General features: G+C 62.5%; 3 protein-coding genes across 3 annotated transcripts; 2 read left to right on the plus strand and 1 right to left on the minus strand.

Annotated features, from left to right (window-relative positions):
* Positions 1–772: 772 nt before the first annotated feature.
* On the plus strand, positions 773–14,869 carry ODA-DHCG (flagellar outer dynein arm heavy chain gamma; the record flags this gene model as incomplete). The annotated part of the gene is made up of 2 exons (XM_003059880.1): positions 773–805; positions 1,158–14,869. 2 exons carry the CDS (start codon positions 773–775, stop codon positions 14,610–14,612), a joined length of 13,488 nt encoding a protein of 4,495 aa, XP_003059926.1. The 3' UTR covers positions 14,613–14,869.
* A 67-nt stretch (positions 14,870–14,936) lies between these two features.
* MICPUCDRAFT_45692 (protein arginine methyltransferase) lies at positions 14,937–16,452 on the minus strand (the record flags this gene model as incomplete). Its single annotated transcript, XM_003060169.1, has 2 exons — positions 15,744–16,452; positions 14,937–15,575 (listed from the first exon to the last, which is right to left on the minus strand). Exons 1-2 carry the CDS (start codon positions 16,149–16,151, stop codon positions 14,937–14,939), a joined length of 1,047 nt encoding a protein of 348 aa, XP_003060215.1. The 5' UTR covers positions 16,152–16,452.
* Positions 16,453–16,830: 378 nt separating this feature from the next.
* On the plus strand, positions 16,831–17,665 carry MICPUCDRAFT_6746 (uncharacterized protein; the record flags this gene model as incomplete). Its single annotated transcript, XM_003059881.1, has 2 exons — positions 16,831–17,369; positions 17,509–17,665. Coding segments are annotated over 2 exons (696 nt in total), but the record flags the coding sequence as incomplete, so codon positions are not given.
* Positions 17,666–17,983: the final 318 nt, after the last annotated feature.

Below are 17,983 nucleotides of genomic sequence, written 5' to 3' on the forward strand. Positions count from 1 at the left end.
TCGGCATCGGGCGAGCGCGCGCGCACCTTCCCGGGGGCGATGAGATCTACCGTCATCCTCGCGGCCGGCGGGACGGTCCGTCGCGACGCGCGTTCGAAGAGGCGGGACGAGAATGCAATGCGACGCCCTCGCGCGCGCTTCGACGACGCCGCGCGTCCGCGCGCGTGGACGCGTCCGATGCGCGAGCTACCTCGCGCGGTTTCTTCGAGCGTCTGCGCGCTCGGTCTCTGCGGAGACGAGCGGCGGGCGCGCGTCGCGTTGTCCCCGCCGGCGGCGGATGTTAGCGCTCAACCTCCGTGCAGAGCCGCGTGGAGGCTTGATCTCGAATTTGATCTAGAATTCGCGGACGTGGGACGGCACCGACGGCACCCTTCGTATGGAAACCAGTCAGGAAGGAGTAGGTTTTCGCGTACTACGTCCTGACGAGTCCATAACCTAGTCTAACGAGGGCTTTTTGGCACCCGCGTGTGCCGTGCCGCCTTCGGCCTTCCCCGAGACCGTAACGCGACGAGACGGAAAGGGTCGACGGCGCGCGCGCGAGGGCAGAGCGCGTCGACGCGGTACGGTGGATTCGAACCGACCGCTCGATCGCGCGTCCGTCGCGCGCTCGGAGTGAGCGCGCGCGTTTGGTTCGGCGAAGAGAGGTCGCGCGAGGCGAGCGCGCGCGAGTCCGGGCGAGCGATCGACCCGGCGTCGCGCTCTTAATCGGGAAACTTCTTCCGCGAGCGCGCGCGCGAGAGGGAATTCGTTCGACCCGAGAGGGGCGGTCGCGATGGCGGACCCGCGCATGATATACATCGCCGGAAAGGTGCGCGCGATCGAACCCTCGACGACCCCTCGACGCCAGGCCGCCGCGGCGCGCGCGCGATGCGGGATCCCCCTCCCCTCCCCCGCGCGCGACTCGCGCGCGCGCCGACCCCGCGATGCGTCTCGTCGCTGCCCCGTCGTCGCCGTCGCGCGCGATCGATGATCGATCGGTCGCGCGCGTCGCCGACCGATCCGCTCTCCCGATCGAACGCCGCTTCCTCCCTCGTCGCCCCACGATCTGACCCGCGCATCCCCCGCGATCCCCCCCCCGCCGCCATCAGGTCGCGGAGTCGTTCGGGCTCACCGCGGAGGAAGCGAGCGCGGCGCTGACGCCGTTCGACGAGGACGTCAAGGCGTTCTACGACGCGAACGGACCGCCGAAATTGCTCCTCTACCATCAGACCCCGGAGACGTCGTCCGGGCCGGACGGCGAGTTCGCGCCCGTGCCCGGCGCGCCGAAGAAGCTCTTCCTCACCTCCGGCGAGGTGGACTCCCTGCGCGAGCACGCGCTGTACTTCATTCGCGTCAACCCCAAGGGCGTGACGGAAAAAACCGTGGAGCAGGACGTCATGGCGGGCGAAGTCCGCGGCGGCGCGCTCGCGTCGTTCCGCGCGCTCGTGAGCAACCTCTTCGTCCCGGTCCTCGCCAAGCAGCATCTCAGCGTGTGGGGGAAGAACACGGAGGAGGGCGCGCAGGAGTTTGTCCACGGCGCGGCTAAGTTTGGCGCGGCGCTCGCGGAGGCGGCGACGTCGCTCAAAGGGGGCGTGGAGCTCAAGAAGCCGGACAAGACGATCGTTCCGAACGTGGACATCAAGCCCGCGGACTTCGCGGTCGCGGCGACGGACGTCACGATCGCGGGGCACTTCGAGGACGTCCTGGAGGACTGGTGCGAGAAGACGGAGGCGCTGCTGTCGGAGAACGAATCCGAGCGGAGAGAGAGCGCGGACGCGGGTCCGGACACGGAGCTCGAGTACTGGCGCTCGCGGATGGCCAAGTTCAACTCCATCACGGAGCAGCTCAAGAGCAAGGAGTGCAGGACCGTGCTCGGCGTCGCCGTCGCCGCGCGATCGAAGGCGCACCGCAGGTGGAAGGACATCGACATGGCGGTGACGGACGCGGCGAACGAGAGCAAGGACAACGTGAAGTATCTCACGACGCTGGAGAAGCCGCTCGAGCCTCTGTACGTCGGGACGCCGCAGGCCATCGTGGACGGACTCCCGGTGTTGCTGAACTCGGTGAAGATGATGCACACGGTGGCGAGGTACTACGCCACCCCGGAGCGGATGACGACGCTGTTTCGGAAGATCAGCAACCAGCTCGTGACGCGGTGCTCCGAGTTTGTTGGCGAGGGCGGGAACCTGTGGAACCAGAACCGGCCCGCGCTCCTAGACAAGATGCGCCTGTGCGTCAAGATGGAGAAGCGGTACAAGGAAGAGTACGCCGCGTCGAAGGAGCGCCTCGCGCAGCAGCCGAAGGGGAGGCAGTTTGATTTCGACAACGAGCGGATCTTCATCAAGTTTGAGCTCTTCATCAAGCGCTGCAACAAGCTCCTCGACTTGTACAGCACGATCATGCAGTTCACGGCGTTGGCGTCGAACACGCACATCGACGGCATGGGCGACATGATCAAGAAGTTCTTCCTGGTCGTCGAGGAGCTCAAGCGCAAGCCGTACGACCTCTTGGACTTCACGAAGAACGCGTTCGATCGCGATTACCTCGAGTTCAACGTCCACGTCCACGAGCTCGAGACGAACTTGCAGGACTTCATAAACGCGAGCTTCGAGAACATCACGTCCACGGAGCACGCGCTGAACTTGCTTCGGCAGTTCCAGGAGATTCTTCACAGGGATTCGCTGAGGCGGGATCTGGACAACAAGTACATGGTCATCTTCAAAAATTACGCGCAGGATTTAGACGCGGTGCAGAAGATTTACGAAAAGTCCAAGCACTCGCCGACGCTCCCGCGGAACGCGCCGCCGGTCGCGGGCGACATCATGTGGTCCCGGCAGCTCCTGCGGAGGATCGAAGAGCCCATGCGAAAGTTCGCGACGAACGAGACGATCATGAAGATGAAGGACAGCAAACGCACCGTGAAGACGTATAACACCGTCGCCAAGGCGTTGGTCGCGTTCGAGACGCTCTGGCTTCAAGCGTGGGTGAAATCGATCGAGAGCAGCAAGGCTGGGCTTCAAGCGACGCTCATCGTGAAGCACCCGGAGACCGGGGACCTTCTCGTGAACTTCGACAAGGAGATCATACAGCTCATGCGCGAGACGCGGTATTTGCAGCGCATGGGGATAGAGGTGCCGGAGTCGGCGAAGATGGTGCTGCTCCAGGAGGAGAAATTCAAGGAGTACTACAACCAGCTGTCGTACGCGCTCAAAGAGTACGACCGCGTCATGGACTTGATCGTCCCGGTGGTGAAACCGCTGATGAAGTCTCACCTCGACGACATCGAGAAGAAGCTGCACCCGGGGATGTACGTCCTGACGTGGTCGTCGATGAACATAGATGGCTACCTCCACCGCGTGCACAAGGGCCTCGCGCATCTCGAGCTGATGATCGGCAAGGTGAACGACATGCTCGAGAACCGGATCGATGCCAACTTGAAGGCGGTGGCGCGGCTGCCGCTCGTGACGCTGCCATCGGACGAGTCGTTCACCTTTGACGACTTTTTGTCGAGGCAGAGCAAACACGTCAAGAAGCAAACCGCGGCGCTCGTCGTGAAAAATTCCGAAATCGAACGCGGCTGCGCGGACCTGTGCGATTTGATCGCGTCGTTCCCGCTCGACGGCGACCAAAAGTTCGACGCCGCGAAAGTCCAAGACTTCACCGAGCACTACGCCAAGCTCATGTATCAGGCGATTCTCGCGGCCACGCGGAAGGCGTTCGCGGCGATGAAGAAGCGGCTGGGAAGCCGAAGCAGCGGCGGTTTCTTATTCGTCGAACGGCCCTTCTTCGACGTCGACGTCGAGCTCACGATCCCGAACGTCTCGATGAACCCGACGCTGGAGGACATCCAAGGCGCGATCAACGCGACCGCGAAGAAGGTTCTGAAGATCTCCGAGTCGCTTCACATGTGGGGCGGCGCGCCGGGAAAGAGCGACGGGCGAACCTTCCACGAGTGGATCGCGTCGGATAAAGAGATTGTAAAGTCCGTGCTCCTGCTCACCGGGTCCATCGAGGGCACGAAGGCACAGGTGATGGAGTACATCGGGACGTTCTCAAGGTTCGACTTTTTGTACATGCAGGACCTCCAGGCGGAGTACAAGAAGTTCATGGACACGAGCCCGAGTCTGGAGGCGTTCGAGAACGAGCTGAAAAAATACATGGCGATCGAGGACGAGATTCAACTCATCGCGCCGGTGCATAACATCGGCGCGATGAGCCTCGAGACGCAGCCGATGAAGTACTCCTTGAAAGCGGAAGCCGCGGCGTGGAAGAAGCAGTTCGCGAAGAACCTGCACTCGCAGGGGAAGCAGCAGCTGAAGCAGATCCACGACTACATGCGAGAGACGACGCTTCACCTGAACCGCAAGATCGAGGACCTCGAGGACGTTCGCAAGGTGATGGGGGTCCTGAAGGAGATCCGCGACCGCGAGAGCGATATCGATAGCATCATGGTCCCGATCGAGGAGATTTACGCGCTGCTCGGGCGCTACCAAGTCGTCGTGCCGAAGGAAGAGACGGAGACGGTGTCCGAGCTCCGCTACGGTTGGAACAAGATGAAAGTGCTCGCGGTGCAGGTCACGGAGAACCTCGGCAGGATGCAGGTTGGGTTCAAGAGGGAGCTGATCAAGGAGGTGAAGGTGTTCGTCGTCGACGCGGTCGAGTTTCGCGCGGACTGGGACGCGAACGGGCCGGCGGTTCCCGGGTTGGAGCCCATGGAGGCTGTCGCGAGGCTCAAAAAATTCACGCAGATGTTCGAAGTCCGCAAGCGCAAGTGGGACAACTACAGCAGCGGCGAGGAACTGTTCGGGTTGTCCGTGACGCAGTACCCGGAGCTAGAGAAAACGGAAAAAGAGTTGGCGTTACTCGACCGCCTGTACGGCCTCTTCACGTCCGTGCTCACGACGATCGACGGCTACGCGGACATCCTGTGGACCGAAGTTGTCTCCGACATGGACGCGATGACGGAACAGGTGACGCAGTTCCAGGCGCAGTGCCGGAAACTCCCCAAGTCGCTCCGCGACTGGCAAGCGTACGAGGACTGCCGAAGGAAGATCGACGAGTTCCTCGAGATGCTTCCGCTGCTTCAGGCGCTCGGGTCGAAGGACGTGCGGCCGCGGCACTGGGACGAGCTCATGACGCTCACCGGCGTCAAGATGGACCTGAGCGAGGAGACGTTCAAGCTCTCGGACCTCCTCGGCTGCGGTCTCCTAAAAGTCGCGGAGGAGGTGGAGGAGCTCACCGCGGGCGCGGTCAAGGAGGCGCAGGTGGAGACCAAGCTCGCGTCGATCGACGCCGACTGGGCGGAGGTGACGTTTGCGTTTCAGCCGTATAAGAACCGAGGCGAGGTGTGCCTCGCCGTCGCGCCCACCGCGGAGCTCATCGAAAAGCTCGAAGACTCGCAGATGGCGCTCGGGTCCATGGCCACGAACCGGTACTCCGCGCCGTTCAAGGAAGAAGTCCACGAGTGGATCGCGAAGCTGTCCACCGTGGGCGAGATCATCGAGATGTGGCTCGTCGTGCAAAACATGTGGATGTACATGGAGGCGGTGTTCAGCGGCGGGGACATCGTGAAGCAGCTCCCGCTCGAGGCGAAGCGGTTTCAGAACATCGACAAGCAGTTCATCAAGGCGGTTCAAAACGCGGTGGAGACGCAGAACGTCGTGGAGGTGTGCTACGTGAACGATCTCATGACGAACACGCTGCCGATTCTCACGGAGCAGCTCGAGCTGTGCCAAAAGTCGCTCACGGCGTTTTTGGACACGAAGAGAGCCGAGTTCCCGCGCTTTTACTTCGTCTCCGACCCGACGTTGCTGGAGATTTTGTCCCTGGGTTCGGACCCGCAGTCGGTGACGCCGCACTTCCAGTCCGGTCTGTTCGACTCCCTGACCGAGGTGACGTTCGACAAGGTGGACAAGACGAAGATGCTGGAGATGTTTTCGCAGCAGGGCGAGTGCGTGAAATTCATCGAAAACGTCGACGGCATCCTCGAACCGCGGCCGGTCATCGCGCAAGGGAACATCGAGGTGTGGCTCCAGTCGCTCGTCGACGGCATGCAGCGCTCGATTCGCGGCGTCATCAAGATGGCCAACTCGGCCGTGCACGAGCAGGATCTGGAGACGTTCATCTTCGGGCACCCGGCGCAGATTTCGCTTCTGGGGATTCAGTTCCTCTGGACCTCGGACATGCAGGGCGCGCTCTCCATCGCGAAGAAGGATAAGACGGCCATGCAAAAAGCGTTTAAGAAGCAAGACGGCCTCCTGAAGGAGATGATCGTCATCACGACGCGCTCGAACCTCGGAAAGAACGAACGCAAGAACCTCGAGACGGTGATCACGGTGCACGTGCATCAACGAGACACCTCGGAGGACCTCATGAAGAAAAAAGTTCGCGACATCGCTGACTTCGAGTGGGCGAAGCAGTGCCGTTTTTACTGGCGCGACGAGATGAACACGGTGATCATCTCGATCTGCGACGTGGATTTCGAGTACTCGTACGAGTACCTCGGCGTGAAGGAACGCCTCGTGATCACGCCGTTGACGGACATCTGCTACGTCACGCTGTCTCAGGCGCTCGGGATGTTCCTCGGCGGCGCCCCCGCGGGTCCCGCGGGGACGGGAAAGACGGAGACGACGAAGGATCTCGGGAACACGCTCGGGAAGTTCGTCGTCGTCTTCAACTGCTCCGATCAGATGGATTACAAGGGCATGGGGAAGATTTACCGCGGGTTGGCGCAATCGGGTCTCTGGGGTTGCTTCGACGAGTTCAACCGCATCAACCTCGACGTCTTATCCGTGTGCGCGCAGCAGGTGTTTTGCGTCCTTCAGGCGATTCGCGAGCGCAAGAAGCAGTTCATCTTCACCGACGGCGCGAAGGTGTCCCTCGACCCTCGCGTCGGGTTCTTCATCACGATGAACCCGGGCTACGCCGGTCGCCAGGAGCTCCCCGAAAATCTTAAATCGCTCTTCCGCGGCGTGACGATGATGGTGCCGGATCGACAGATCATCAAGAAGGTCAAGCTCGCCGCGTGCGGGTACCAACAGAACGAGTTTCTCGCGAAGAAGTTTTTCGTCCTCTACGGCCTGTGCGAGCAGCAGCTCTCGAAGCAGGCGCACTACGATTTCGGTCTCAGGAACATTTTATCCGTGTTGCGCACGATGGGCGCGTCGAAGCGCGAGAACCCGGGGAAATCCGAAATTTTCCTCGCGATGCGATCGTTGCGCGACATGAACATGTCCAAGTTTGTCGCCGAGGACGTGACGCTCTTCTTATCCCTCATCGGAGACATCTTCCCGGGGGTGAAAGCGGACAAGGCCACGTTCCCGGACATCGAAGCCGCGATGGCGAAAGTCGCGACCGAGCGCGGTCTACAGCTCCACCCGACGTGGCTCAGCAAGTGCGTGCAGCTGTACGAGACGTACCTCGTGCGGCACGGGATCATGGTCGTCGGCCCGACGGGCGCGGGGAAGACGGCGATTTGCGAGACGCTCGCGGGGGCGCTCACGGAGACGGGGGTCAAGCACAACATCTGGCGGATGAACCCGAAGGCGATCACCGCGCCGCAGATGTTCGGAAGGATGGACGCCGCGACCGGGGACTGGACCGAGGGCGTCTTCGCGGTGCTGTGGCGACGGGCCGCGAAGGAGAAGAAGAACAACACGTGGATCGTGCTCGACGGCCCCGTCGACGCGATTTGGATCGAAAATTTGAACACGGTGCTGGACGACAACAAAGTCCTGACGCTCGCCAACGGCGACCGCGTGCAGATGTCCGGAACGATGAAGGCGATGTTCGAGCCGGAAAACCTGAACAACGCATCCCCCGCGACCGTTTCACGCGCCGGCATCATTTTCGTCTCCGAGACGGAGCTCACGTGGAAGCCCGTCGTCGCGTCGTGGCTAGCGACGCGCAAGGCGACGGAATCCGCGGCGCTCGCGCCGCTCTTCGAAAAGTACGTCGACGAGCTCACGCACGAGATCGCCATGACGTGCAAGCCCGTCATGAGCGGGATCCCGTGGGAGCACGTGTCTCGAGACTTTTGCTCCGTGACGACGTTGCTCACGATGCTGAAAGCCGTCCTCGGAGCCGCAGCGCCGGGCGGCGAGTCGCTCAGCGAGGGCCACTACGAACGGCTGTTCATCTACTGCACGTGCTGGGCGATCGGAGGGATGCTTCCGCTGGAAGACCGACCCAAGTTCAACAAGAAGCTCGTGGAGCTGAGCGCCGGGAACACGCCGGCGTGGCGCGACGAGGAGAGAGACACGTTTTTCGAGTACTACGTCGACGACGAGAACGCGGAGTGGAACCACTGGGCCGACCGAGTACCGGATTGGCATTACCCCGTGGAGCAAGAGACGCCGAAGTTCGCGTCTCTCGTGATCCCCACGCTCGACTCCGTGCGTCTGGAGTACGTGCTGAAGATGGTCTCCAGCGTCGGGAAGAGCTCGCTGTTCGTCGGCGGGCCGGGAACCGCAAAGACGACGACGATTCAGTCGTTCATGGACTCGTTCGACCCGGAGGAGATGGCGTCCAAGGCGATCACGTTTTCGTCGCTCACGACGCCGGAAATTTTCCAAGTCACCGTGGAGGCGTCCGTGGAGAAGCGCCAGGGCAGGACGTTCGGCCCGCCCGGCGGGAAGAAGCTCCTCGTATTCGTGGACGACATCTCCATGCCCGCGATGAACGATTGGGGCGACCAGACCACGAACGAGATCGTCCGGCAGCTCTTGGAGCAAGGCGGCATGTACTCGTTGGAGAAGCCCATCGGAGACATGAAGATGATCGTCGACTGCCAGTACCTCGCGGCGATGAACACCCCGGGCGGCGGCAAGAACGACATCCCGAACCGCCTGAAGCGACACTTCGCCATCTTTAACGTGCCGTTGCCGTCCGTCGCGGCGATCAACAACATCTTCGGGCAGCTCGTCGCCGGGCGATTCGCGGCGGACGCGTGCGGCGAAGACCTTCACGACGCCGCGCTCAAGCTCGTCCCGATCACGATCGAGCTGTGGAATAAAGTCCAGACGAAGATGCTGCCCACTCCCGCGAAGTTTCACTACCTGTTCAACATGCGCGAGCTCTCGAAGGTGTTCCAAGGGTTGATCCTCGCGGAGAGAGACCGGTTCAAGCTCGGCGTGGAGCACCCGCCGTTCGGCGGCGACGTCACCACTCCGGACGGGTACCTGGTGGCCGCGTGGCGGCACGAGTGCGAGCGCGTGTTCGTCGATAAGCTCACCACGTACGAGGACAAGAACTGGACGGACGAGCTCATCACGAGCATCATCAAGAAAACCTTCAGCTCGGATATCACGAAGCAGGTAAAGGAGCGGGTGTATTTCGTGGACTTTTTACGCCCGCCGATTTACGACGAAGACACCGGAGAGACGATCGACGCGAACCCGTCCTTCTACGAGTCGACGATCTCGTTGGACGCGGTGAAAATAGTCGCGGACGAGAAGATGCGGCTCTTCAACGAAACCTCGAAGACGTACAAGCTCGATTTGGTGCTGTTCCAAGACGCGCTGCTGCACATGATGCGCATCGCGAGACTCTTGGCGATGGATCGCGGCTCGGCGCTTCTCGTGGGCGTCGGAGGGAGCGGGAAGCAGTCGCTCACGCGGCTCGCGGCGTACATCTCCGGCGCGTTCACGTTCCAGATCACGATCAGCAAGCAGTACAACCAGGTAGCGCTGTTCGAGGACCTCAAGGCGCTGTACAAGGTTGCCGGTCTGAAGGGCCAAAAGGTGTGCTTCATCTTCACCGACGCGGAGATCAAGGACGAAGGCTTTCTCGAGTTTATCAACCAGATTTTGATGACTGGCGAGGTGGCGGGGCTGTTCCCCAAGGACGAGATGGACATGATCTTGAACGATATGCGCGCGGTGATGAAGCGCGAGGCGCCGTCGATCATTGACACGATGGAGAACCTCTACGCGTTCTTCATGGGACGCGTTCGGGATAACCTGCACACGTGCCTGTGCTTCTCGCCCGTCGGGGATAAGTTTTCCACGCGCGCGAGAAACTTCCCGGGTCTCATCAACGGCTGCACGATCGACTGGTTCCTCCCTTGGCCGCAAGAGGCGCTCATCGCGGTGTCCACGAAGTTCATCGGCGACTTCCAGATGGCGTGCGACGACAAGGCGAAGCACGAGCTCCAGAAGCACATGGGGTTCGTCCACGTCGCGGTGACGCGCGCGTGCAAGGAGTACTTTGAAAAGTTCCGCAGAAACGTCTACGTGACGCCGAAATCGTACCTGTCGTTCATCGACGGCTACCGCGCGCTGTATCAGCGGAAGCTCGACGAGGTCAAACAGCTCGCGGACAAGATCAACAGCGGTCTGAACAAGCTGTTCGAAGCGAAAGCGGACGTGAAGAACATGCAGATTGAGCTCACGCAGAAGAACAAAGACCTCGCCGTCGCGCAAAAAGACGCCGCGGATCTCCTCAAGGAAATCTCCGCCTCCACCGCCATCGCGGAGAAGGAAAAGGCGCGCGTCGCGGTCATCGTCGAGGGCGTCTCCGCGAAAGCGGACGAGATCTCCATCGTGAAGGAGGACGCCGAGCGCGACTTGGCCGCGGCGAAGCCCGCGCTCGACGCCGCGGTGGAAGCGTTGAACTCAATCTCGGCGAAGGACATCGGCGCGCTCAAGGCGCTGAAAAACCCGCCCGACGTCGTCAAGCGCATCTTCGACGCGGTGCTCGTGCTGCGACAGTTCCCGATGTCGTCGCCGGTGACGTGGCACGACGTCAAGGGCGCGATGGTCATCAACGGCTCGGACAACTACAAAGACGTCACGATGAAGATGATGGGCGACACGCAGTTTTTGGGCAAGCTGATGGCGTTTCCGAAGGAGCAGATCAACGACGAGACGTGCGAGCTCCTCGAGCCGTACCTGCAAGCCCCGGACTTCAACTTCGAGATGGCGCAGAAGGCGTCCGGCTCCGTCGCGGGTCTGTGCAACTGGTGCGAGGCGATGAAGACGTACCACTTCGTCGCGAAGGTTGTCGACCCGAAGATCATCATGCTGAGAGCCGCGGAGGCGGAGCTCAAGGTTGCGATGAAGGCGAAGCAAGCCGCGGAGGACGAGCTCGCGAAAGTGCAGGCGAACCTCGACGAGATGCAGGCCAAGTTCGACGCGGCGATGGCGCAGAAGCAAGCGCTCGAGGACGACGCCGCGGCGTGCCAGAGGAAGATGGAAGCCGCGACGACGCTCATCTCCGCGCTCGCGGGGGAGGAGGTGCGCTGGACGGAGCAGTCGAAGCAATTCGACTTGCAAATCCAACGACTCACGGGCGACTGCGCGCTCGCGTCGTCGTTCGTGTCCTACCTCGGCCCGTTCAACAAGGAGTTCCGCGATTTGCTCTTGAGCCGCGACTTTTACGGCGACTGCGTCGAGCGCGGCATCCCGGTCACGGAGAACCTCGACGTGACGAGGTTCCTCGTCGACGAGTCCGAGATCGGCGAGTGGAACCTCCAGGGCTTGCCCACGGACGAGCTGTCCATTCAAAACGGCATCATGGTGACGCGCGCGACGCGGTACCCCGTGCTCGTGGACCCGCAAGGCCAAGGCACGGCGTGGATCAAGTCCAGAGAAGAGATGAACATGCTGCGCGTCACGTCCCTCGGCGAGAAGCAGTTCAGGAACCACCTCGAGGACGCGATGAGTTACGGCAAGCCGATGCTCATCGAGAACATCGAGGAGGAGCTCGACCCGATGCTGGATCCGGTGCTCGAAAAACGCGTCGTCCGAAAGGGCAAGTCGCTCATCATCCAGATGGACAAAGAGATCGACTTCACGGAGACGTTCAGCCTGTTTTGCACGACGCGGCTTCCGAACCCGCACTACTCTCCGGAGATGAGCGCGAAGGTGACGATCATCGACTTCACCGTCACCGCCGTCGGCCTCGAAGACCAGCTCCTGGGAAAGCTCATCCTGAAGGAGAAGCACGAGCTCGAGGAACAGCGGCAGGCGCTCGTGGAGGAGGTGACGTCGTACAAGAAGAAGATCAAACAGCTCGAGGACGATCTGCTCTTCCGCCTGTCCAACTCCACGGGGAATCTGTTGGACGACGTCGAGCTCATCGACGTCCTCAACAACACGAAGCAGACGGCGCAGGACGTCAACGAGAAGCTCGCCACCGCGTCGGAGACGAACATCAAAATCACCGAGGCGTGCGAGGAGTACCGCCCGGTGGCGCACCGCGCGACGCTGATTTACTTCCTCATCGCGGAGTTCGCGACGTGCAACGTGATGTACCAGACGTCGTTGAAGCAGTTCAACCAGCTCTACGAGCTCGCCATCGACAACGCGGAGCAGGCGAAGATGCCGGCGAAGCGCATCGCGAACATAATCTCGCACATGACGTACAGCATCTACCTGTACATCCAACGCGGGCTGTTCGAGCGGCATAAGCTGACGTTCGCGCTGATGATGACGAATAAGATTCTCGTGAGCTCCGGCGAGCTCGGCGCGGAGCTCGTGTCCGTGTTCCTCAAGGGTGGGGGCTCGCTCGACATCAAGTCCGTCGCGAGAAAGCCGAAGGATTGGATCCCCGACCGGTGCTGGCTCGACATCGTCGCGCTCTCGAAGCTTCCGAGCTTTTCCGACATTCTCGAGTCGTTCCAACGCAGCGACGGGCTGTGGCGGCGGTGGTACGATCTCGAAGCCCCGGAGGGAGCGGACGTTCCGGACTTCCAGGACCGAATCACGAAGTTTGAGAAGATGATGATCGTCAAGGCGCTTCGAGAGGACCGAACGATGGTCGCAGCGCAAGAGTACATCGCCGACGCCATCGGCCAACAGTTCGTCGAGTCCGTGCCTCTGTCCATGGAGAAGACGTGGGAAGAGACGACGCCGTTCGTGCCCGTGATTTGCATCCTGTCGCCCGGCGCGGACCCGACGAAGCTCATCGAGGAGCTCGCGAAGCGGAAGAAGATCAAGATGGAGGGCGTCTCCATGGGCCAAGGCCAGGAGATCGTCGCGCGGAAGATGATGACGACGGCGACGCTGGAGGGGCAGTGGGTGTTGCTCCAAAACACCCACCTCGGTCTCAACTACCTCACCGAAGTCGAGACGTACCTCACGAAAGCGGAGGAACTCCACGAGGACTTCCGCCTCTGGATCACCGCGGAGCCGCACCCGGAGATCCCCATCGGGCTGTTGCAGATGTCCATCAAGCTCACGAACGAAGCCCCGGTTGGCATGCGCGCGGGGTTGCGAAACTCGTACGCGTGGGTCAACCAGGACATGCTCGACGCCGTCGGGCGGTACGAGTGGCGGCAGATGCTCTTCGTGATGTGCTACATGCACTCGATCGTCCAGGAGCGCAGGAAGTTTGGCCCGATCGGGTGGAACATCTTGTACGAGTTCAACCAGTCCGACCTCAGCGCGTGCGTGCAGTTTCTGCAGAACCACACGATGGAGATGGACGCCAAGAAGCTCAACTCGCCGACGTGGCCGACGGTGACGTACATGATCTCGCAGATTCAGTACGGCGGGAGAATCACGGATCCGTTCGACGAGCTTCTCATGGACACGTACGCGGGGCAGTACTTCAACAAGGGGTCGCTGGAGAAGGGCCTCGAGCTGTTCAAAGGGTACGTCGTCCCCGACGAGACGGACATCGCCAAGTTTCGCGCCGCGATCGAAGACCTCCCGTCGCAGGAATCCCCCGAGATTTTCGGTCTGCACCCGAACGCGGACCTGACGTTCCGCACCCTCGCGGTCGCGGGCATGATCGACACGGTCGTCTCCACGATGCCCAAGGCTGGCGGCGGCGGCGGCGGGATGTCGCCCGAGGAAACCGTCGACGGCATCTGCGAAGACTTGCTCGGCAAGGTGCCGTCCGAGTTCCAACCCGAGGTCACGAAGGAGCTCCTCCGAAAGCTCCCGGGCGGGCCGACGCAGCCGCTGACGGTGCACCTGCGCCAGGAGATCGACCGCCTGAACATCATAATAAACCTCACGACGAAGACGCTCAGAGACTTGCGGCTGGCCATCGCGGGCACGATCGCGTTGGCGGGCGACCTCGTGGAGGCGTTGGACAAACTTTTCAACGCGAGCATCCCCTCCGCGTGGCTCAAAAAGTCATGGGAGTCGTCCACGATCGGGTCGTGGTTCCAAGGGTTACTCCGCAGGCACGATCAACTCGACCGGTGGCTCCACCGCGGGCGCCCGAAAGGGTACTGGCTCACCGGGTTCTTCAACCCGCAAGGGTTCCTCACCGCGATGAAGCAGGAGGTGAACCGGCTGCACGCCAAGGATAAGTGGGCGCTTGACGACGTGGTGATGACGTCGGAGGTGACCAACCCGCCGAAAGAGATCGAACAGCTCAAGGACGAGCCGAAGGAGGGCGTGTACGTGTACGGGCTGTTCCTCGAGGGGTGCCGCTGGGACGGGAAGATGAATTGCCTCGTCGACTCGGAGCCGAAGAAGCTGTTCACGCCGCTGCCCGTACTGTACGTCACGGGGGTGCAGCAAAAGGATAAGCCGACGAAGAATGTCTTCGAGGCGCCGACGTACAAGGTGAAGAAGCGCACGGGGCTCAACTTCATCACGACGTTCACGGTGAGGACGCAGGAGCCGACGTCGAAGTGGGTCATGCGCGGCGTCGCGTTGCTCGCGTCTGTGGACTGATGAGTGATGAGGAGGAAGAGAAGGAGTTTACGACGCTACTGTACGCGAAAAAACTACGGTACGGTGAAGAAGAGGTAACTTAAGAAGAGAAGGTAGCATTTAATCCGCCTCTCGACGGCGCCGCTCCCCGCGAACCCGGTGTGCGCTCGCGTTTAGAACGCGGGTCGAACCGACGGGAGCGACGCGTCGTCGAAGCGATGAATTACGTAGCAGTTTTTACCCTAGCGATGTCAATACGCACGAGAGCGAATGACGTCGACGACGACTCGGATCTTAAAAAATAAATTCGTCCGCATCAACGCGAAGGCACCGCGAAGGCGTTCTCTACGCCGGAATGTACTGCTGCTCCGCGCTATTCGCGCCGTTCTTATAGTGCCCCTTGTACCACTCCACGAAAATCTTCAGACCGTCGTCCAGCGACGTCTTCGGCTCGTACCCGAGCTCCCTGCGCGCGCGCGAGATGTCCGCGTGCGTGAACGGCACGTCCCCGGTTTTCGGCATCGGGACGTACTCGCGAATCGCTTTTTTCCCCAAGTGCTTCTCCAACACCCCGACAAACTCGGAGACCGTCACCGGGGTCTTATTCCCGAGGTTATACACCCTAAACTTCGGCTTCGCGCCGTCCGGTTTCTTCCCCGACGCCTCCGACGTCTCCAGCGACGCGATTATGCCGGAGACGACGTCGCCGATGAACGTGAAATCTCTCGCGAGCTCCTTGGCCCCGCCGGCGTCGTCCTCGCCTTGAAAAATTTTGATCGGCTCCCCCTTCGCGATCTGATTCGCGAACGAAAAGTACGCCATGTCCGGCCGGCCGAACGCGCCGTACACGGTGAAGAATCGCAGCGCCGTGATCGCGACGCCGTGGATGTGGTTGTACGTGTGCGCGAGGAGCTCGTCCGCTTTCTTCGTCGCCGCGTACAGCGAAGCCGGCGTGTCCGTGACGTCGTCCTCCGAGAAGGGCACCTGTCGGATGGACGACGCGGAGAGACGCGATTCGATCGGTCGGCGGTGAGTTCTGATACGATACGATTGGATATGATTCGATGACGTGGCATGACGTGTGGTGACCGAGAGATAAGCACCGATGACGTGGCATCATGACGTGTGGTGGCCGAGCGAGAAGCACCGCACCTTCGTGTTCAGCCCGTACACGGACGACGACGACGCGAAGACGACGCTCGGCGTCGGACTCGTCCTGACCACCTCTTCCATCACGTTCACCATCCCCGCGACGTTCGAGTGCACGTACGCCCCCGGGTTCTTCGCCGCGTACCGCACCCCCGCCTGCGCGGCGAGGTGCAGGACGTGCGTGAACTTGCACGCGTCCAGGACGTCTCTCAGGACGTTTCGATCGTTGACGTCCGCCTCGACGGTGTGCACGCCTTTCGAGTCGAGCTCGCGCAGGCGCGCGCGTTTCAGCGACGTCGGGTAGTAGTCGTTGACGTTGTCCAGGCCGAGGACGCCGGCGCCGAGCTCGCGGAGCGCGATCGAGGTGTGGAAGCCGACGAAGCCCGCGCTGCCGGTGACGAGGACGACCATCGGTCCGCCCTCATCGCCGTCCTTCTTCGTCGATCGATCCGCGGCGGGATCTTTCCTCGGCGCGCACGACCGCTGCGCGGCGGCGACGTCGACGCGCGCGGGCGTGAACGAGGACACCGCGAGAATCTTCGACGACGACGACGAGGAGGAGGAGGACGCGAACGACGTCGCGGCGTGGCCGAACGAGCCGCCGCCGCGGACGCCGCCGGACGTCCCGAAGTCGCCGCCGTCGCTCGACGACGACGACGACGACGACGCGAAGAGGACGCGATGGAGGCAGAAGAGGACGATCGCGGCCGCGATCGCGCCGGCGCCGCGCATTCGGACGCGGTGCATCGCGCTGCTCGCGGCGCCCGCGCGCTTGCGATCGTTGAACAGGCCTCGCGTCGGGAGGACGTCGCCGCGCGGCATCTAGGGCGCGCGCGCGCGCGCGGGAGGGAGTGCGGCCGCGGTCGGCGGCGACGCGCACAAAGTCGGCGCCGTACGCCTCTCGTTGATGACTCGTCGCGCTCGCGCTCGCGGTCGGATCGGACGACGTCGCGTCGACTGTCGGCATTCCGCCATGCGCGTCGTCGCGGTCCTTCTCCTCCTCCTCGTCGTCGTCGTCGCCCCTGACGACGCGGCGGCGGGGGACGACGGCCCGCGCCGCCGCGGCCTCCTCCCCGTGCCCTCCGGCGACGTCGCGCTCAACTCCACCGCCGGCCTGGCGCGCCTCGCGAACGCGTCGCATCCCGCCGCGTTTCATCACATCGCGACGCACCTCGAGACGCAGCGGAACCAGGCGTTCTGCAGCGCGGCGACGTCGGTCACGATCCTCAACGCGCTCGCCGGCGCGGGCGTGGACGCGCCCGTGGACGGGTTCTACGCGCCCTACGCGTACTACACGCAGCGCGCGCTGTTCGAGAACGCGTGCGTGCGGCGCGCGAAGACGCACGTCTATCGCGTCAACATGTCGCCGAAATTCCTCGCGCGCGGCGGCGCGACGCTCGAGGAGTGGGCGCTGTATCTCTCCTGCTTCGTCGGGCAAGCGGGCGTCGCGCGACATCACGCGGACGCGAACGAGAACGACGCGAACGCGTTTCGCGTCGTCGTCAAGGCGACGCTCGCGGACGCGCCGAACGCGTTCATTGGGGTGAACTTTCGTCGCGTCGAGATCGGGGAGGCGGGCGGCGGGCACATGAGGCGCGTTCGTATTCACGCCGGTCCCCGTACGACCGCGTTGGCGTGGTGAACGCCGTTTCTTAAGGACTTTCGCGTCTCTCCGCGCGCCCCTCGCTGGTTTCAATCCCCGCCCTCGACGCCTTTCGACTCCGCCCCTGACGCCTTTCGACTCCGCCCGACGCCTTTCGACTCAAAGTCCGATCGGCGCGTACGACGACGCCGCGGACGCGATCCTCGTCATGGACGTGTCGAGGTACAAGTACCCGCCGGTGTGGACGCCACTGCGCGCGCTGCACGACGCGATGCTCGCGGTGGACGAGGCGAGCGGGAAGTCGCGCGGATGGGTCGTCGTTCGAAGAGGCGCAGGTGGGTTCAGAAGGAACCGTCGAGGACTTCATCGAAAACACTTTGCATTCTTTTCCCGCGCCGCGCGCCCCTCGCTGGTTTCAATCCCCGCCCTCGACGCCTTTCGACTCCACCCCTGACCCCGCCCGCCCGCCTTTGAACGCAATCCACCCACCCAGGGGAAACGCGCGTCCGCGACCTCGCGGTGCCGGGACCGGAGACGTGGCCGAGCGCGAGCGACCGCGCGGAGAAGAGAGTCGCGTGCTTGGACGCGGTCGACGACGAATACGACTGGGACGCGGTCATGAGATGCGAGAGGGTCCCGA

The sequence above is a fragment of the Micromonas pusilla genome, assembly GCF_000151265.4.
Source record: "Micromonas pusilla CCMP1545 genomic scaffold MICPUCscaffold_7, whole genome shotgun sequence".
NCBI lineage: Eukaryota > Viridiplantae > Chlorophyta > Mamiellophyceae > Mamiellales > Mamiellaceae > Micromonas > Micromonas pusilla.